This window comes from Polypterus senegalus, chromosome 1 (genome assembly GCF_016835505.1).
Source record: "Polypterus senegalus isolate Bchr_013 chromosome 1, ASM1683550v1, whole genome shotgun sequence".
Lineage (NCBI taxonomy): Eukaryota > Metazoa > Chordata > Cladistia > Polypteriformes > Polypteridae > Polypterus > Polypterus senegalus.
Window position 1 is genome coordinate 145,262,311 of NC_053154.1, and position 19,151 is coordinate 145,281,461.

General features: G+C 35.1%; 1 protein-coding gene across 1 annotated transcript in view; it reads left to right on the forward strand.

Moving 5' to 3' along the window:
* The window catches only part of LOC120533090 (collagen alpha-5(IV) chain-like), a 224,616-nt gene that overhangs the window by 190,597 nt on the left and 14,868 nt on the right, over positions 1-19,151 (forward strand). Inside the window, exons 36-45 of the mRNA XM_039759763.1 lie at positions 1,966-2,055; positions 3,878-4,017; positions 4,201-4,327; positions 10,383-10,463; positions 11,462-11,560; positions 11,891-11,938; positions 12,088-12,273; positions 13,669-13,799; positions 15,547-15,619; positions 18,467-18,538. Coding sequence (XP_039615697.1) covers positions 1,966-2,055; positions 3,878-4,017; positions 4,201-4,327; positions 10,383-10,463; positions 11,462-11,560; positions 11,891-11,938; positions 12,088-12,273; positions 13,669-13,799; positions 15,547-15,619; positions 18,467-18,538 — 1,047 coding nt within the window. The remainder of the gene's footprint in view (positions 1-1,965; positions 2,056-3,877; positions 4,018-4,200; positions 4,328-10,382; positions 10,464-11,461; positions 11,561-11,890; positions 11,939-12,087; positions 12,274-13,668; positions 13,800-15,546; positions 15,620-18,466; positions 18,539-19,151) is intronic.

Consider the following 19,151-nt stretch of genomic DNA (forward strand, 5'->3'; position numbering starts at 1 on the left):
TAAGTGTCTTTCTGAGAAAATCATGTCTCGTCTCCTTTCAAGATTTTTTTTTTTATAATAGAAAGAAATAAATGCGTTTATTCTAGCATTTATGCAGTGTTTCACCTGCCAGTATCAATTAATTGTTTCGATGTGCAAGAGTATTTTCTGAATAATTGTTGTAATTCCGTAGACTCACAATGATTTGACTTAAAACACATTATTGTGTGAACAGTAGAATCCATGTATTATCTTAAAGTTCTGATAAACCTAATTTATCTTTTTCTCAAAAGAAAAAGCCAAAAAAATATGGCACTAAACACTTCACAATATTTTAATAAATATCTATAAATCACTTTGATAAATTGTTGATCAAAATTGTATATTTAAATAAAAGCAATAATCTTGTGTACGCATCTTAGCCAGACACTAGTCTTTGGTTGATATAGTTCAATCTAATAGTACTGTAATGATAATAAATGTTTACTAGATTAATTTTACAGATATAAACAGCATAGCGGTCTATGATTGTGACATGACTGGAGTTGCAGTCAATTAACTGTTACGGAAAATTACTTTGCTATACCAGTAGCTCTGAAACTCAGTCCTGGCGGCTCCATGGAGCTGCAAGTTTTTGTTCCCACCAGTTTTACAGCACCGAATGCTGAAAGGCTAAAACTGCTTCAGCGTCAGCCCTGCTAACATGTTCATTAGTAAATAATGGAGAATGAAAACTGTAACAAAAACAAAGACAACTAAATGATCCCCAGGTAACATACATACGTGCTTGAATATTTTTATAAATAAATTACCAAACTAAGTATAATTATTTCTACATTGACCCCAGTACTTAAAAACAGAGATATAACAGCTTGCTTCATTTGACTAGGAGTCCAATTAAAGAAGAGAACTTGAATAGAACAAAAACCTGCAGCCACATGGGCTTAACAGGACTGAGTTTAAGATCCACTGAAACATGTAAATCATTGATTGCATATGAAATCTAAATTAATATTGTTAGGTTATAGTGTCCATTTTCTATCCTGCTAAAATAAATAATAGACCCCTAAAATAATCATCTCTGTGTGCCTTCATAGAGCCCAATGACCTGTAAATCCATCACTGATTTCAGCCTGTATTGGATAAATGCACTGTTTTTGGCCCTCAATAAAACTGAGTTTGACACCCATACATTTCTGCCCTTGACTTCTCCTAGTTAAAAGATTTTGTGTCTAACATTCAGGAAACATTTCAAGCTTTCCTAGAGCTGCCATTCTCCTTTTTTTATATACTGCATTTGCCTCTGTCTGTTGCCTTTCTGGAGCACATAGCACATATATAGGATGCACCACTCCTACTTCCATGCCGACATGTGTAGGATCTCACCTGCTATCAGAGTATCTCTCTCATACTTAGATACTTTAGTAGTCTGAAAACCTTCATGATAAATTATAATTATTATTGGAAAAATATAGTTCCCCTGTAGTGGTATTTTCTTAAGTTTCAACTCACGGACCAAGCCAAAACTTGCTATAAGCCCAATGAAAAAGTGTTCAAGCTAGCCCCGGTATGTAAATTGTCAGTTTTTTTCTTTATTCAAATATATTATTGTATAATAAAATAGCACATCCTGGCAGCTTTGTCCTCTGCAGAAGTAATTTTGGAGTATTACTAAATAGCTAAAATCACAGTTTTTGAGATGGCTTAATTTTTTCCTCTTTGCTTAAGTCAATGACTGCATTTACCACACAACAAAAAGATGCAGTACCTTTTTCTCACAAGTAACTTTCAGTTTGTTTCTTTCTTACTGTGCCTGACTTATTTTCATTACACCTTCAATAGTTCCCAACCCTGACCATTAAAAAGCAGGTTTAGAAATGGATAATAATACCATACGTATTAGTTCTCCATCTGAGCATAGTATCTTTAATTAGCTGCATATCTTTTGGTAGACTCTTACTTTTTATTATTTTTATTCTACAACAGGTCCACTAGGAGATCCGGGATTACCAGGAAATACAGGAGTTCCTGGATTTCCAGGAGAACCAGGCAGCTCTGGAGAAATGGGAATTCCAGGTAACCCATTCAAATAATTAATTTGTGATTAATCAATTCAAAAATATGTTATGAAGAAATAATACATTTTGAAATGCCTTATAAGCAAAACATCAGTGTTTAAAGGTTAAGCAGTCAGAAACATATCCAACTCTGGATGTGGACCTGCTATCTCTGAGATCTGACTGCTAGTTAACATAATTTATGAAAATTGTACCCTTGCAAAAATGAGAGGAACATGAGATAAGTATATTATTTTAATGGAAGGCTGAGTTGTTGATGCTTTAGTAAGTGGTGTTTTGCTGTTTTTGAAGAATGACTCTAAATGCTTGTTCATGTAGAACTGGCATGGTATCCCAGTGGCTATGTCATTTTATTAAGTACTCTGACTCATGTTATGATTCAGCACAACTTAAAATGTTATTTTTCCATAAATAAATGTTTCTGTTATTATCTAAAGGAGGTTTTAGGGCTTTAATCATGAAAAATTCAGTTTCAGCATGAAATGCTTTTTTTGAAGTGTGCTGAACAAAGTCAAAAGGTTTTCCCTATTTGATGTAGTTTGTCCATTACTAGGGACATGTTATCAGTGGCTGTGTATTGTTGTGTCCTAAATATGCAATTTTTTAATAGAATTTACATTTTCTGATCTTTATTTTTTTTTAAAGTTTCTTGGCCTATAGCAAGGAATACTCCACCTAAAAATGTTTTTTATGTTGCCTACCCTGTGTAGTTTGTAGTGATAGCCGAGAAAAAATATTTTTATGTTTTCATGCAGAATGGGTTTTAGTTCAAATACTCTTCTGTATTTGAGTATGTTCAATTTTGTTCATGAGAGTGTTTGTTCAACAATATTTTATTAAAACTATATATGTTTGGGATGTTGTGAGCATTGAAGACAGGACTTTTGACTAATTAACCAATGAGTGAGGGAGCGAGGAGGATCTTCAATTCAAAAATGTGATCCCGTGTGAAGAGGCTTCCTGTTTGTGGACTGCTTTCTTTTTCCAAAGTTACAGTATTCGTTTAACAATATACTGCCTAAAAAACCCATTGCCCATTGTGAGGATACGACTGGATGACTTCACAGGTGGATTATGTGACATAAGTAACGTAAGATTTATTCATGGACATTTTTGATATTGTTTGCTCACTACTGGGTTATGTTCTATCAGAAGTTTTGTTATGTCTATTCTCCACAAAAACAAGAGATTAAAAATATTTCATGGCCATCATTAAAGACTACAAGGGGTAAGTAACATATAAAATAATCATTTTTTGGTGGAGTCTTCCTTTAAACCTTCTTGGCTGAGAATAGAATAAAAGTTGGAACAGGTTTGTTCATACTGTAAAAGGTTGTGCTTTTTAAGGTAAAGTTAGTGTTTCAAGACTATAATAATCTCAAATGTAGAACGAAATAGTAAATTGAAATCAAGATCTTGTTATGGCTATTTTGAAGGAATGTGAGACAATATATAAATGTTGACTTTGATAAATACAGAACTGTTTGTATTAAGTTATGTTCAGTATGGGCTGTGCATCTCACTCAAGGGAATTGTTTCACAAACATAATATAATTGCTTATGCGTCAAGCAATTGGCTTAGATTTCAGAATTTAATTTTTAGTTTTGTAAATTTAATAAAGTAATTTTACAAGAGGTGTTAATATTTTGATCTATTACTTTTGCATAGTAATCAGAGAGGCCTTGTGGTTAGTTTTATATACTGTAAAACCTTATAGTTTACAATGTGTAACTATTTGCTTGACCACTGCATTTTCAACCTAAATGATACAATATGGATAAAATTTTGTCTAAAGCTGTTATAAATTTCCTTTCTACAGGCTATAAAGGAGAGAAGGGAGAGGCAGGAAGTATTGGTGCTCCAGGCCATGCAGGTTTACAAGGCATAACTGGCACTAAAGGAGATAAGGGAGAGCAAGGACCACATGGTTGCAGCATCCCTGGACCTCCAGGGTTGAAGGTATGATAATAAGTAATGAGCATACTAACTTAAGGATTGAATTAATTGCATTTTTATTGGTATCCTCTTTGTAACCAACTGAGATTGATTTCTGAACAAAATTAGTTTTTTGTCTGAAAAAGTAGCAATTCATTCTCTGCAAAATTATATGCACTTTTATATGTATTGAATTTATTATAATAGGGTAACAGAGGAATCCCAGGAATAGAGGGGGCAATAGGAGATAGAGGGTCCCCAGGACAATCCGGTATTCCAGGACTTCCTGGCCTTCCTGGGCTGAGAGGAGAAGATGGAATTCCAGGAAGACCAGGTTTTATGCTTACTTACTTTTTCATGTTAATTTTTTTAGCTTTTGTTTTGCTTTTCCAGTTTATTCAACAGTTTGGGCATCACAGTTGCACAATGGTAGCCCTGCTGCCTGTTCACATCCCAGCCCTTCCCTGTGTGGAGTTTGTATATTCTTTTCATGTCTGCATGAGTTTTGTACCAGTACTATGCTTTCTTCCCACAGTATAAACATATGCAGGTTAAGTGAATTTGCAATGGTAAATTGGCACTAGTGTGTATTGGGTGTGTGTATTTGCCCTGCGATGGACTGATTCAGAGTTTGTTCCTGCCTTGTGCCTTATGCTAATGAGGTTAGGCTCTGGCTCCCCCCATGAACCTGGTCTGGATTCAATGAGTTAGAAAATTTCATGACATGAAACAGTTGCAGAATTACCGACATTCTACAGTAATCCCTCCTCGATCGCGGGGGTTGTGTTCCAGACCCCCCCGCGATAGGTGAAAATCCGTGAAGTAGAAACCATATGTTTGTATGGTTATTTTTATATATTTTAAGCCCTTATAAACTCTCCCACACTGTTAACATTATTAGAACCCTCTAGACATGAAGTAACACCCTTACCAAAGTTTAAACTGTGCTCCATGACAAGACAGAGATGACAGTTCTTTCTCACAATTAAAATAATGCAAACATATCTTCTCTTCAAACGAGCGCCGTCAGGAGCAGAGAATGTCAGAGAGATAGAGAGAGCGTGATAGAAAAACAAAAAATCAATACGTGCTGTTGGGCTTTTAAGTATAAGCACCGCGATAAAGCAGCCGCAAAGAAGGGAGCAATGTGAAGGTAGTCTTTCAGCATTTTTTAGAGTAGCCTCCGTATCTTCTAAACAAACAGCCTCTGTGCAAACAGCCCTCTGCTTACACCCCCTCCGTCAGGAGCAGAGAACGTCAGAGAGAGAGCGAGATTAAAGCAAACAATCAAAAAATCAATACGTGCTTTTGGGCCACCGCGATAAAGCAGCATTTCTTAGAGTAGCATCCATATCTTCTAGGCAAACAGCCCCTCTGCTCACACCCCCTCCGTCAGGCGCAGAGAATGTCAGAGAAAGACCGAGAAAAGTAAACAATCCACTCGGGGAAGCATATCGTATATCATTGAGGAGTTTTAGTTAATATGTAATACATGCTCTGATTGGGTAGCTTCTAAGCCATCCGCCAATACCATCCCTTGTATGAAATCAACTGGGGAAACAAACTGAGGAAGCATGTACTTTAAATTAAAAGACCCATTGTCCGCAGAAATCCGAACCAGCGAAAAATCCATGATATATATTTAGATATGCTTACATTTAAAATCCGCGATGGAGTGAAGCCGCGAAAGTCGAAGCGCGATATAGCGAGGGATTACTGTATTTGAAAATAACTTTATTTAAGCTACTTACAAAGTGACAAATATATAAATAGAAGTTATAGTAGCCATCACACAAGGACGTCACTTGGTTCTTGCCAGTTTTTATATTACACAATTGGATGTGATTGTGCCTGCTGTCTTCACTGTGTATGAAAGATAAACATTTACCAGTCTAAAAGTTAAAGCTTGAGAAAATGCTCAGCTCAACATTGCTCCTTTTGGGTTCAATTAATATTCCCAGAATATATTTAAATCATTTCAAATGGTCTAAGCTTCCGCATTAAATATCTACGTCCTGTAATCTTATGACATGTTTCTCATATGGTACCTTTGCAAATAATAATATCTGTCTCAATTTTGAGACTGTCTGATGCATTCTAATGTTAATTTCAGTATTTTAAGACTAGAAGCCTATGAAGCCTATGAAAATATTCGTAATGCCAGACCACCTTAAATTCCCTCGCACCTCATCATCAGCGTCTTTGTTTTGCAAATGTGTGAATCAGCACTGACAGCAGGCAGCCTGCTCACACATCCCCCAATGAGGACACAAAATTCTCACAGCTGAAGCCTGTATATCTGGGAGTTAGGTGTCTGGAATTTTATAGGATAAATAATATATTCTACAATGATCTATGTAAATGTAGGATGACGGGCAACACGAGAAATGTTGAACACATAACTAAAACAGAATTATTTTCATGTTATAGTAATAACAACAAAATGTTGAAGTGTATAATGTGTGAAGACTGAAGTCCAAATATCAAAGAACATTTCCTCAAAAGGTATAACAAACAAGCGTGCTTTTATTCAAGAATGTTTGTAGACTTCAGGGATTCTAGTGTTAATGGAAATAAAATATTTGGACAGAAACAACTTTTTTCTAATTTTGGTTCTGTACATTACGGCAATGAATTTTAAATGAAACAACTCAGATGCAGTTGAAGTGGAGACTTTCAGCTTTAATTCAGTGGGGTGAACAAAACGATTACATAAAAATGTGAGGCAACTAAAACATTTTTTAACACAATCCCTTCATTTCAGGGGCGCAAAAGTAATTGGACAATTGACTCAAAGGCTATTTCATGGGCAGGTGTGGGTAAGTCCGCCGTTATGTAATTATCAATTAAGCAGATAAAAGGCCTGGAGTTGATTTGAGGTGTGGTGCTTGCATGTGAAAGATTTTGCTGTGAACAGACAACATGCGGTCAAAGAAGCTCTCCATGCAGGTGAAAGAAGCCATCCTTAAGCTGCGAAAACAGAAAAAACACATCTGAAAAATTGCTACAATATTACTAGTGGCAAAATCTACAGTTTGGTACATCCTGCGAAAGAAAGCAAGCACTGGTGAACTCAGCAACGCAAAAAGACCTGGACGTCCACGGAAGACAACAGTGGTGGATGTTCGCAGAATCATTTCCATGATGAAGAGAAACCCCTTCACAATAGCCAACCAAGTGAACAACACTCTCCAGGGGGTAGGCATATCGATATCCAAGTCTACCATAGAGAGAAGACTGCATGAAAGTAAATACAGAGGGTGCACTGCAAGGTGCAAGCCACTCATGAGCCTCAAGAATAGAAAGGCTACATTGGACTTTGCTAAAGAACATCTAAAAAAAGCCAGCACAGTTCTGGACAAACATTCTTTGGACAGATGAAACCAAGATCAACCTCTACCAGAATGATGGCAAGAAAAAAGTATGGAGAAGGCGTAGAACAGCGCATTATCCAAAGCATCCCACATCATCTGTAAAACACAGTGGAGGCAGTGTGATGGCTTGGGCGTGCATGGCTGCCAGTGGCACTGGGACACTAGTGTTTACTGATGATGTGACACAGGACAGAAGCAGCCGAATGAATTCTGAGGTGTTCAGAGACATACTGTCTGATCAAATCCAGCTAAATGCAGTCAAATTGATTGGGCGGCGTTTCATGATACAGATGGACAATGACCCAAAACATACAGCCAAAGCAACCCAGAAGTTTATTAAAGCAAAGAAGTGGAAAATTCTTGAATTGCCAAGTCAGTCACCTGATCTTAACCCAATTGAGCATGCATTTCACTTGTTGAAGACTAAACTTCAAACAGAAAGGCCCACAAACAAAGAGCAACTGAAAGCTGCTGCAGTAAAGGCCTGGCAGAGCATTAAAAAGGAGGAAACCCAGCATCTGGTGATGTCCATGAGTTCAAGAGTACTTTGCTAGCCTGGCTCTCTTTCTCTTTGGTCGGGGTTGATTTGTTTCAAACATAGTTTTTTTAAACTTGACTTGCTTATATGAAATGTTATTTGATTTTAATAAAATAAACAAAATATTAAAAAAGAAAAAAAAGTTATGGGAAAAATCAATAGTTCTACCAATGAAAAGTAAATCCATAATATATATTTTAGATTTCAAACTAAAGACTGATTTACATAATATATGTTCTTTTTTGGGGGGAAAGTTCATTTTTGCCACTTAGAAAATAAAATATGACACAATGAAAATATCAAAATCCTTCATAGAACAATTTGATCATGTTAGGGGCAAGCCTTTACCTTTATCTGAATGCTAAAATATTTTTAGTAATATTCTTCTCATGTTCATATGTTACAGTTCAAGCTTTTTATTGTCATTTGGAAGTGTAAATACACACATTTTTCAGTGTTTTAATTCATCAGGATATAGATATAAATCATTTAGTCTGCACCAAATTCTAACCCCTAAATTTAGAACATCTAAACTAGATGGCAAGGAATTCATAACAGGATTTTACATGGTCATTACATAACAATAGTATATTAGAATTAGTTTTTATTACTTAAAATTCTTTAATCCTCTTATGTTTTTGTCTATTAAAATATTCTTAAACAGAGACTACCGGAATAATCAGTGCACATCATAAGCAAGAAACTAAAGCCTCATGGGTTTAAGTTTTTGAATTGAAGATCTGACTCATTTGTTGATCAAGAGTCTGTCTTCAACTCAAAAAATACTAATCATTCATTGTAAAGTAGTATTACTTTATTACTTGGCATTATCACATTCCATTTTTGTTTTTGTATGCGAGCACCACCATTTCATGAGTTCTGTCATGAAGGTGTAACCGCAGATTATGGTTTCAGAAGTCATGGCTTCTGTAGTCATTGACACAACACTTTTATTACTAGTGTGATTGATTTGTATTAATCCATTAATAATGTGATTCTTTATAGCTTTGTCTGGTGTTGAGTTTTCTCGTTATTCCCTTTAGACTTTTGTTTCTGGTTAGTAAAATTGACTTCCTGGTTTTCGACTCTCCTGGCTCCTGACTTTAATTTATCTCCAATTCAAATTCTGTAAGTTTCATTACTGGGATGCACACATTCAGTACCCTTAGTAGGAGTGGTTAGGGATAACTATGTACCGAACCACCCTTCTATAGAAGTGCACCTGACTAATAAAGAAAAACACAGTAGTGTCTATTTAATATAACTCTTTCTTGGGAGTACATGGCAAAAGGAGATGAACTTGAAAATGCCCAATTTAATTTTCTCTTACATTCCTGAAAAACAGTTTGGGACTTTAAACAATTCTGCATCATCCACCAGAAATATTTATGAGGAGACTAGCTTATGGTATTTATGGAGAATGGTTTGATGATTAATTTATCACAAAAATATACTCCATGATGAAGTACCTTGTGACAATGTGCTCTGTGAAAGGCACAAATAAAATAGCGATTTAATGTTCAGATCCGTTTTGTATGAAGGTGGAAATGTGATGCTTGCCTTAACAATAATCACAAAGCATACAGGAAGTTTTAGTTAGTAAAAGAATGATGTGCTTGTAAATGAAAAAAAGGAAAAGGTGACAATGTTTTCAAATACCTCTCTAATGTGCACTGTTACAATCATTAATGGCAAAACTGCATTAGTTGTGTGACACGATCATGGAATCACACTTGCAGCCAGTCCACAGTTCTCTTCATTTTTGCTGCCACCATGAAGTTTAAAACAGTCAGGTCTATGTTATCCACCCTAAACAAAGCCAAGATGGTAATGTGGTTTACAAATTTCCTAAATATCCCAGGATCATATTGTTTATACCATAATATCCTATGTACTGCATAACATTTTGGCCTACAACAAATCATTACATTGTGTGTATATAATAAATAATAAAATAAATAACCACATTCCTCAAAGAATAAAATTACTACTATAAATCGAGGAAGCATTTTCTAATTGGGAATTTTCTCTTCATCACGTGAACATAATGAAGAAAAACCTGCTGCTCCCCACAAAGAAAATACAATTTTATTATTAGTACTGTATTATACCTTATGTTACATACAAATAGTGGAATGTATGGCTGTTAGGACAAGAATAAGAATACTTATTACAGGCAGTGTGACTGATACATTTTCATTTTTTGCAGAATGTTGCAAATTAATCCCCAAAGCTGAGTTATTGTACTTTTTCTCATTTTAACCACTACCTTAAATACATTATGACATAATATGGCAAAAAAATATAAATCATCATCATCCACACTACCACAACATGTTAACAATTTGCCTGAATAATTTAATTTTTAATGTTTTCCTTCTTACACCTAAATTGTTGTCATCATGATATTTTACTTGAATTTAATATACAGTGCACTGTACTTAATGGTCTAACCTAATGTTTTATTTATCCAAAAGGAGTACCAGGTGAACCAGGTCCAAAAGGCAATGACGGACTAACAGGACCCCCTGGACCTCCTGGCCCTAATGGTCTTAGAGGTATGTTCCAAACTTGCTAGTTCCAATTAGATTTTGTATAAAATACATTTTGGACAAATGGTTGTTCAGTTTATTTTAAAGAATTGTCTCCAGATCTGGTATATGTCACCTACTATTCAAGTACCAAGAATGCAGCTCTATCATGTTATGTTTACTCTAATGAGCACTCTGATTTGCAGTAAGAAAAGTAATAAAAAAATAATAAAAATTAGGATTTTAAACTTTACTGTCTTCAGTGGTGAGAAGTCCTCTGAAGATTTTTGTGGATTAATCTGTGACTGTCATACTGAAGACACTATACCCTAAGCTCACAAATTAACTTTTCATGTGAACAGAGACTTATAGGTAATATAATTGTATTTTTAGAAAAAATAATTTAATGCCCAGTTCTGTAGTCTGTTGTTCTTTTAATAACTTATTAACTGAATTACAAAAATGTTCAGGCATTAAAAAGTACTGTTTTCTTTTATGTCTCCTTCTGTGCTCTTGAGTAACCCCATGACTTGGGCTGAACATGTATTGAGATTAAATATTTAAATCTAAACCATTAATCTCATTCAATATAGTCATGTAAAAAGTAAGTATGTAACATATTAGTAGGACATAACTGACAATAATCTGGTCCTCATTTATTGCACACACACATTACAATTAACACGTTACATTGTTTACTTTGTAAAGCTCAACAAAAATATGCCAATATGCAGAAGCCATGATTCAGTAGTTTGTTACGCCATACCTGGCAACAGTAAATTGAACTGTGGGTTCAGATATCCTCTTCCTTTCTGTTTGAACTCAAAGTGGAAACAAAACCTTCACATGATGCATGTTATTCTAGAGCATGTCCAAACATAGTCCCCTACACATGCCCTCAAAAACACACACATTCACATAGTAATTACTGTATCATTTATTAATTGCACCGATTAATGTGTGTAGTAGTTTTTTGTTTTCTTTTTTTACTTTGAATATATATTTGTGCAATGTTAAAATAATAGGAATCCCAGGAGAACCTGCAATGCCAGGTGCCCGTGGAGAAAAGGGAACCCAAGGAACTGATGGCTTTCCGGGCAGAATTGGGGAAAAAGGAGAACCAGGTACATCTTTATTATCCTTTACAGAATAAACCTGAAATGCTTAAAATGATGCTTGAAGACCACATAAACAGGAATATAATGATTAACTTTTGAAGTTTAATTTTGTCTTTCCTTTAAGCTCTCTTAGAATTGAATTTATGTTCTTTATAAGTATACCATTTTCTATCACAACATACATTATAATATACCTGTTTTGCACCTCTTTTTTGCTTTTATTGTTTACTTACGTTACAAACTGTTAAATCACAAGAAAACCATATGATTAGTTGCAGCAAAATAATTCCATTATATTAAGTACAGTGGGTCATATTTTTTTATTGTACCTCGTAGGTTTACCAGGTCGACTCCCTGGAGATCTAGGTGCTCCTGGCTTAAAAGGTACTCTGTGTGTGTGTGTGTATTTGTATATACTGAATTTATTATGTTTGGTGATGTTTTTAAACTACATTGCCTTTACAAAACATGAATATATAATTTGACGTAGTTTGTAAGTGTGCCTTAATTTTTTATTACTTTAAATTGCACAGGTATAAAAGGTGATTTAGGACCACCTGGTTCATGTGGTGTACCGGGCCATCCTGGACCCATTGGTGATAGAGGTCCTACTGGAATACAAGGAATTGTGGGAGAACCTGGTCCACCTGGTAGGCCTGGAATGCAAATCGAAGGGCAGAAGGGTGATATTGGCCTGCCTGGACTTCCTGGAGTAAATGGTAAGTAAATGTCATTATCTGTTAAAAAAAAAAATTATTCTTCTGAAACAAGAGTTGCTCTCATTTACTCCTAAGAATTGAAATATTGTAACATAACAAACAGTGTGTATAAATATATACTTACAAATTCATATTGTATATAATTGTATGTATGTCAGCTGTCCTGAAGAGACATGCAAGTAGGAATTTAATTGTACCATATACACATGACAATAATGACTTGACATGACAGTACATTAAATGAGTTGTACTACAGTTAATGAGTTAAGTGCTGGCGCCTTTATTGTAATCAAACACCTGTTAAGTTTTGTGAAATTTCAGTTCAGTTTAGCCTTGATAATCAAAATATAATATTGTAGGTCTTTTGTGTGATATGAACATTTTATCTAACTCTAATTTTGATTAGCAATTTACAATAGTTTTATAAAACATGGACAGGATTCTCTTTTATATGGTTTACATTAGGTATATTATTATAACACCTATAAATTCTATATTTATGAAATTTGTAATCACGTTTTAATTTGTTGAAAAGAGATTATTCAACAGTGCTTTGACAGAATATAAAAATTAAAAGATACAAGTTTTTTCATTGAAATACTGGTCTGTGCAGATTTTGCTTACACATTTTATTTTAAACATTGCAAATGTTGTTTTAAGGGGATATTTTTGTTTCACCCCGGGTCCCAACAGGGCTGCGGAGGACTCCATATCCCATGCAGCCCTGCAGGAATCTGAGGCAACACTGCCACCCAGGGGGGCTGCCATCTAGCGACCCGGGGAGATATTGTGCAGCCCATGACTGTTCCCCCGGATTATATGAAGAAGGGGCATCCCGGCTGGGCATCTGCCCCGGCCATCCGTCACAATCCACATAATGAATAGATGGAAGGCTGTAACTATATTATATAGGCATAAAGGTTTCTGTTTCAAAGATTTCATAAATACAGTTATCATACAGTCTCCGTTCTTTTTTAATATTTACCTTCATCATCTGCAAAAACACTTATTGTTACAAAGTTATTATGGTACATCAAAACTACCATGTGTTTTATTGACATTTTTCAAGACATTTTTATTTTAGTCCTTCATTGTGAACATTCGGTGATTAGAAAAAAAAATTTGAAGTAGCCCTGTCAATGTATGTGTAAGAAGGCACTGCAGTAGATTGGCTGGTTCCAGCCTTTTAATCCATACTGCCAGGACAGGCTCCAGCTCTCTGCAAGCCTGAAAAAGGGATGTGTCCTTCTTTTCTTTTATTCTTCTGTATTTCCTATGATGACCACCCAGAAAAAAAAATCTAAGGAGTATCCTTAGAAAGCCAGACTTCAGCTGAATACAGTTTTAGAAGAAAATCTTTTACTTCTAAAAAAATGTATATTTTTATCATTTCAGGATTACGTGGACCTGAAGGACCACCAGGAAAGGTGGAGCCATCCATTAAAGGAAACAAAGGCAACAAAGGTGCCGAAGGGGCAAGAGGTTTGCAAGGCATGATGGGAGACACAGGTCCTGCTGGCCACCCTGTATGTTACAACTCAGAACACTTAAGATACATTCTGCAATTATAGTTAAAGCTTGGCTTGAGCTAAATATGCTATAGATGTAAACTTAAATTTGCTTTGTGAATTCTTTGTCACTCATCTCCACTTTATAAACTTACTAATTCAAACTTTCAGTGTAAAACTTAACAATGTCTTTTCAATACTGATTAATACAAATCGTTGGATTCCATAGACTTGTTAAACTAAATGTTTTATGAGCTCATTCTAAAGCTAGGAGCCAATGAGTAAATGTTATGATTGAGTTGTGCTCATAAATGGTTCAAGAGTCAACAAAGGACAAGACAATACAAAAGAGCAAGATAAACAAGATAATACAATAATTTTATTGTAAATTGTTTTGTATTGTCTAATGTATATAGTAATGGAGCATATTTACAATTTAAATTAATGATATAAGAAGCTGCCTCTGAAACAGACAGTGTGGGTGCTAGCATTTAATAAACAAAAGGAGTGTGAAGTGAGCATGAGCTGAAAGACTAGCATTCATTAATAGTCAACTCAGTCCTCATGCAACAGCAGATGAAATAGATGTCCTGGAGCTGTGGAACATCTGAGACAATAATTTTAAATGTAGCCCTGAGATTTCTTTGCAACAGTTTAAAATGTTAATCAACCACACCATCATGCATCCTGTCAAGTAAAAGTTTAGCAGAGCTTTAGTTTCCAACCCAAAGCCCTTTAGCATCTTTAAGAAGACCAGTCTCTGTTGTGCCCTCCTTAGGATGCGACTGATGTTGAGAGTCCATTAGAGGGAGTCCAGAAATTGGACACTCAGGAACCTGAGGGTGCTTACTATTTTTACTGGTGAGCCATCATTGTGCAGCATAGTGTAACTGTTTTTTCCCAGAAGTCAACAATGATCTAAGTTTTCCTGTAGACATTCAAAACGAGGTTGTTGTCATGACACCATGCAGTCAGTTCTTTTACCTCCTTCCTGTGTGCACCATTTTCAGTGTTGCTAATGAGGCAACTTATGGAGGTGTCATCAGCAAACTTCATGATGCAATGCCATGCTCACATACACAATCAGACTGTACATCAGAGGGCTGATGCAGCAGCCGTTTGAAACTCCAATGTGGAGAACCAGAGTGGATGAGCTTCTATTGCTAATTCTCATTGTCTTTGACCTATTCGTCAAAACGTCAAATACCCCGGTGCTAAACAAACCCTAAGCCAGGGTCCCACGTTGGCTGAAAGACAGAGTTTGGATAGAAGAACAGTGTTTTCTTATCATAAAATTACAACACTGGGGGGAATAAGTGCAAAACATAAGAAAGTTTTACCTCCACAGAAAGAAAATAAGGCAGAGACATGTAAACAATCTTGAAGTAGAGTTGACTCTTAAGTAGCATTAACAAGAATGTAGACCTTAATGGTGCTGATATATAGTGACAAGAAGTTCTGCAGTTGGTCCTGTTTAATTACTTATTTTGTTCTTTGTGAGAATTTTTCACTTGAAAAAAAAAGTCTTTACTGAATTATCATATGTTATGCATAGATGAAACATCCAGGATGTATAATGTTAGATTGTAGTTATACTGTATCATCAGTTTGAAGTTTCATCTTTAATAATGTTTGTCTTTGTAATAATAGTATAACTACTATGAAAGATAATTAGGTGTTGTTATCTAATCCACCCACCTACATGGTGCAGTGTAATCTAAATACCTTTACCAACTGCACATGTTCTGTGTTTCTGTCAATGTAGGGGCTTCCTGGTCTACCCGGCAGTAAAGGAGAAAATGGAGAGCCTGGTGAACCAGGATTTCCAGGAGAAGCAGGTACTTGTTTCTCTAATTAACCTGATAAAATCAATACTAAATGAGAACTGGTATTAAAAGGCTAAGAACCCGAAGGATCATCGATTAGTAGCCAGCTGGCCAATTTGACCTGTATGCAAGTTTTCTCTGTTCTGCAACCATTTTTTTTAGTTTTATTAATTTTTTTTTTAAATATATACAGTACATGTCTGCCATCTATAAAATCGGGCACATGCAAAAGGTTTAAAAGAGACAAGTTGAATTCACATCATTGTGGTATTAGATCATTTGTACATGCAGTTATGTTTAGTTTTGGGGCTTGCATGTTGTGATTTCATCTCTAACTTTATTTTTAACTTTAGTTTCTGTTTTAAGGGTATTGATTTTTGTTACCATCTTATTTTTTCATATTTACTTGATTGTTTACTTGACTTGTCATGTTTCTATTCTTGTTCTCATGGAACATCTATCTTTGAATGGACTGGTATTTGCAGTATAAATATGGCAGCATGTTCAGTATCTTTCATTTCATTTCAATCTCTTGATTCCCCAGCTTTGATTTTTGGCTTGTTCCTGACCACATATCATCTGCTTGTTTTCACTTGGCACAATAGTCCTTGGGCACTTTTAAGTAACCTCAGCAGTTAACACAGTACAAGAGAGGATTCATAACAAAATGAAACAATTCACGCCATGTTTACCATTCAGCTATAAAGTCAGTGCCTAGAAGTAGGATGATTGGAAGGGCTACCCTTCATAAGCAAGGAGTACAAATGACATGAAAGTGGCACTTAGAGCAAAAGGAACAAGTGCTCCTTCAGCCTCCCTTTCACCCTTTTTCACCACCGGCCCAATCCACCAAGTATATGCATTCTCTTCTTCAAAAGTTCTCCTTTATCAAAATATATATCAGACATAAATGGACAGATGTGCTACATCTGTGTCATCTATCAATTTATCAATGGATACTGCATATGATAGGAAAGACTGACACCATCTATCACTCAACTTTAGATATTCTCTACCAAGACATAGAAGTGACGTGCAGCAATTGTACCTTTTACAGCTACCTCTATTAGATTTTCATTACTAACAAGCACTGGCAAAATGCTTATAACATACTTTTGTAATATTTCCACATCATTAAAGGCTGTATTGTGCTTAGCCAGTATTTATATAGCATGTAGACAAGCACTTAATACTCATTCTTGTTGAACTAGTGAACGGTAAGTGTTTTTCTACTGTAATTGTAGCTTCATTTTCCTGAACTGAGTCTCAAACTGTGGGGGATACGATTCATTGGAAGTGCCATGTTTGTGAAGATAGTGGTGCCTTATATTGAACACTACAATGATTCTCACTGCTTTATTGTGTATCAGACAGGTCAGTTGAGCATTTTGGAATGGTAGCAATATAAACACATACGTTCCAGTCCATTAATTATTGAAATGACTATTCTTGATATCAGATTTCCCCTTAAGATATTTTGACAAGTACATTTTTGCTAGCTAACTTGTATTTGCAGCATAATTTGAAGTACTATATGATTGGGTGCAAACACCATGGATTTTCATGAGAAAAAAATATGAATTGATATGATTGAGCCTCCCTGTTTGGAATAATAATAACAACAGAATGAATTCAGTGCAACAAATGCTTGATGATTTCATATCTTAAACAGACCTAAATGGAATAGGTCTGAACTGACGTATTGTGTGTAAGATGTGAATGAGTGGGTGACTGGATAATAGTGTCCAGGAGTGAAGAAGGGAGTGTGCCTTTTAAAGTGTGTATGTCTGTGTGTTTGTTTGTGTAGGTGTATTTGGTTGGGGTAGGAAGGCTTGATATATGGTGGGGCATGGCCGAATGCATCTTTTTTCTGTGTGCATTTGGCTCCAGATCAAATCAATCTGATGAGCCCTGGCCAAGAGGCTCACTAATAAACACTAATGCCATTGTCTGAGGTAGTAGCTTTTTAGTTCTCATTAGTGAACCTGAATATGTGAAACAAACTTGAACACAAGAACTTTAAGATTACACACAATCTTTTGAAAAGATAGTATTAATAATAATGTTATTTTTATCATTGTACCATTTAAAAATTTCTTCCAGTGCTATTTCTCCAATTTAGCTTCATTGGTGTTAAAAATGACTTATTATCGGCAGCCTTTATGAACTATTTTTCTCATCTTCATCTTAGAACATGAAAGTGTTACAAGTAACTAGAAATATTTTAGATGTTTACCATAATTTTGTATTCTTATGTTTCTGAGGGCATGTTGCCCAGCCTTTATTTCTTAAGCATTGTGTTTTCCTGAAGGTTATTTTGCAAATTGTTTTATTCTTCCCCTTCAAGGGTTGATTCCTACCTTTTGTCGAGTTCTGCTGGGAAGCCTTTTGGCCATCTGTAACCCTATAATTGGATTAATTGCACAATAGACAAATATACTGTACCATGTTTGAGTCTGTTTGAAATGCACTGGGATTTCAGATTGAAATTAACTATTGTAGAAAAATAATTCAATTAAACTGAATAGTAATAAGCATATTTTGCTAAAATGATAAAACAGCAAGCACAAGAGAACAGTTTCATTTCAGATTTGAATACCTTTTGTTTAGAATTTGAATGTCCCATCTTCAAACAGTATTTGTGAGTGTATACAATACACATATAAATATATCAGATTGCCTCTGAATGTGTGAGAATGTGTCCTGAGTCTGATCCTTGCATCTGCAGATGCAGGCATAGCCTGTATTCCGCAAAAATCCGGGTTAGAAAATGGATGTTTGTTGATCGCTGAAGCCTTGTCTTTTCTCAGTTATTTTGAATCAACAACCTGAATGTGTTTCTTTGTTGGTTATTGTTAGGAATGAAGGGTGACAGTGGCCGCCCAGGGTTTAGGGGCTCCCAAGGAATGAAAGGACTCAAAGGGATACAAGGTAATAACAAATACCTGAATAGAAGGAAAATTTTGTGTCAGTCTTAGTTACAGTAAATAGAAAATATTTTTATTTTGTAGAACATGGTAATTTTTTATGCTTTAGTTTTTAAGTAATGGTTATGCAAGATAAAGTAGATACTGTAATTCAAGAATCTTTCACATGGGAAAAAGTTGCTTGCTGATGTAGTTAAAATGTATGTTTTTCCTAAACATAGTTTTAAATTATTAAGCTGATATGCAATTTTTGCAAGAGACCGACAATTGAAAATTGCATTTACTTTCACCAAAAATATAAATGTGATTATCATAATCATGAATTTTAGAAAACTCTGAAAAATGTATTTAATAGTTTTAAGTTAAGTCTAAATGAACCATTCCTTAAAGATATTGCGAAAAATTGATTAGTAGCATTTAATGATAATTTGCACAAGGCATCAATAAAGAGCAAAATAAAAATCTGTTAATTAGCAAGAAGACGGGTATTTTTTACATTATTTTCTTTTAAATATATTTCATATGGAAAATAAATGCAATTTAATACAGACCCAAGAAGAGTATTAAGTAAATGATGAATCACTACATTTTTAAAATAAATATGTTATGTCTTCTAA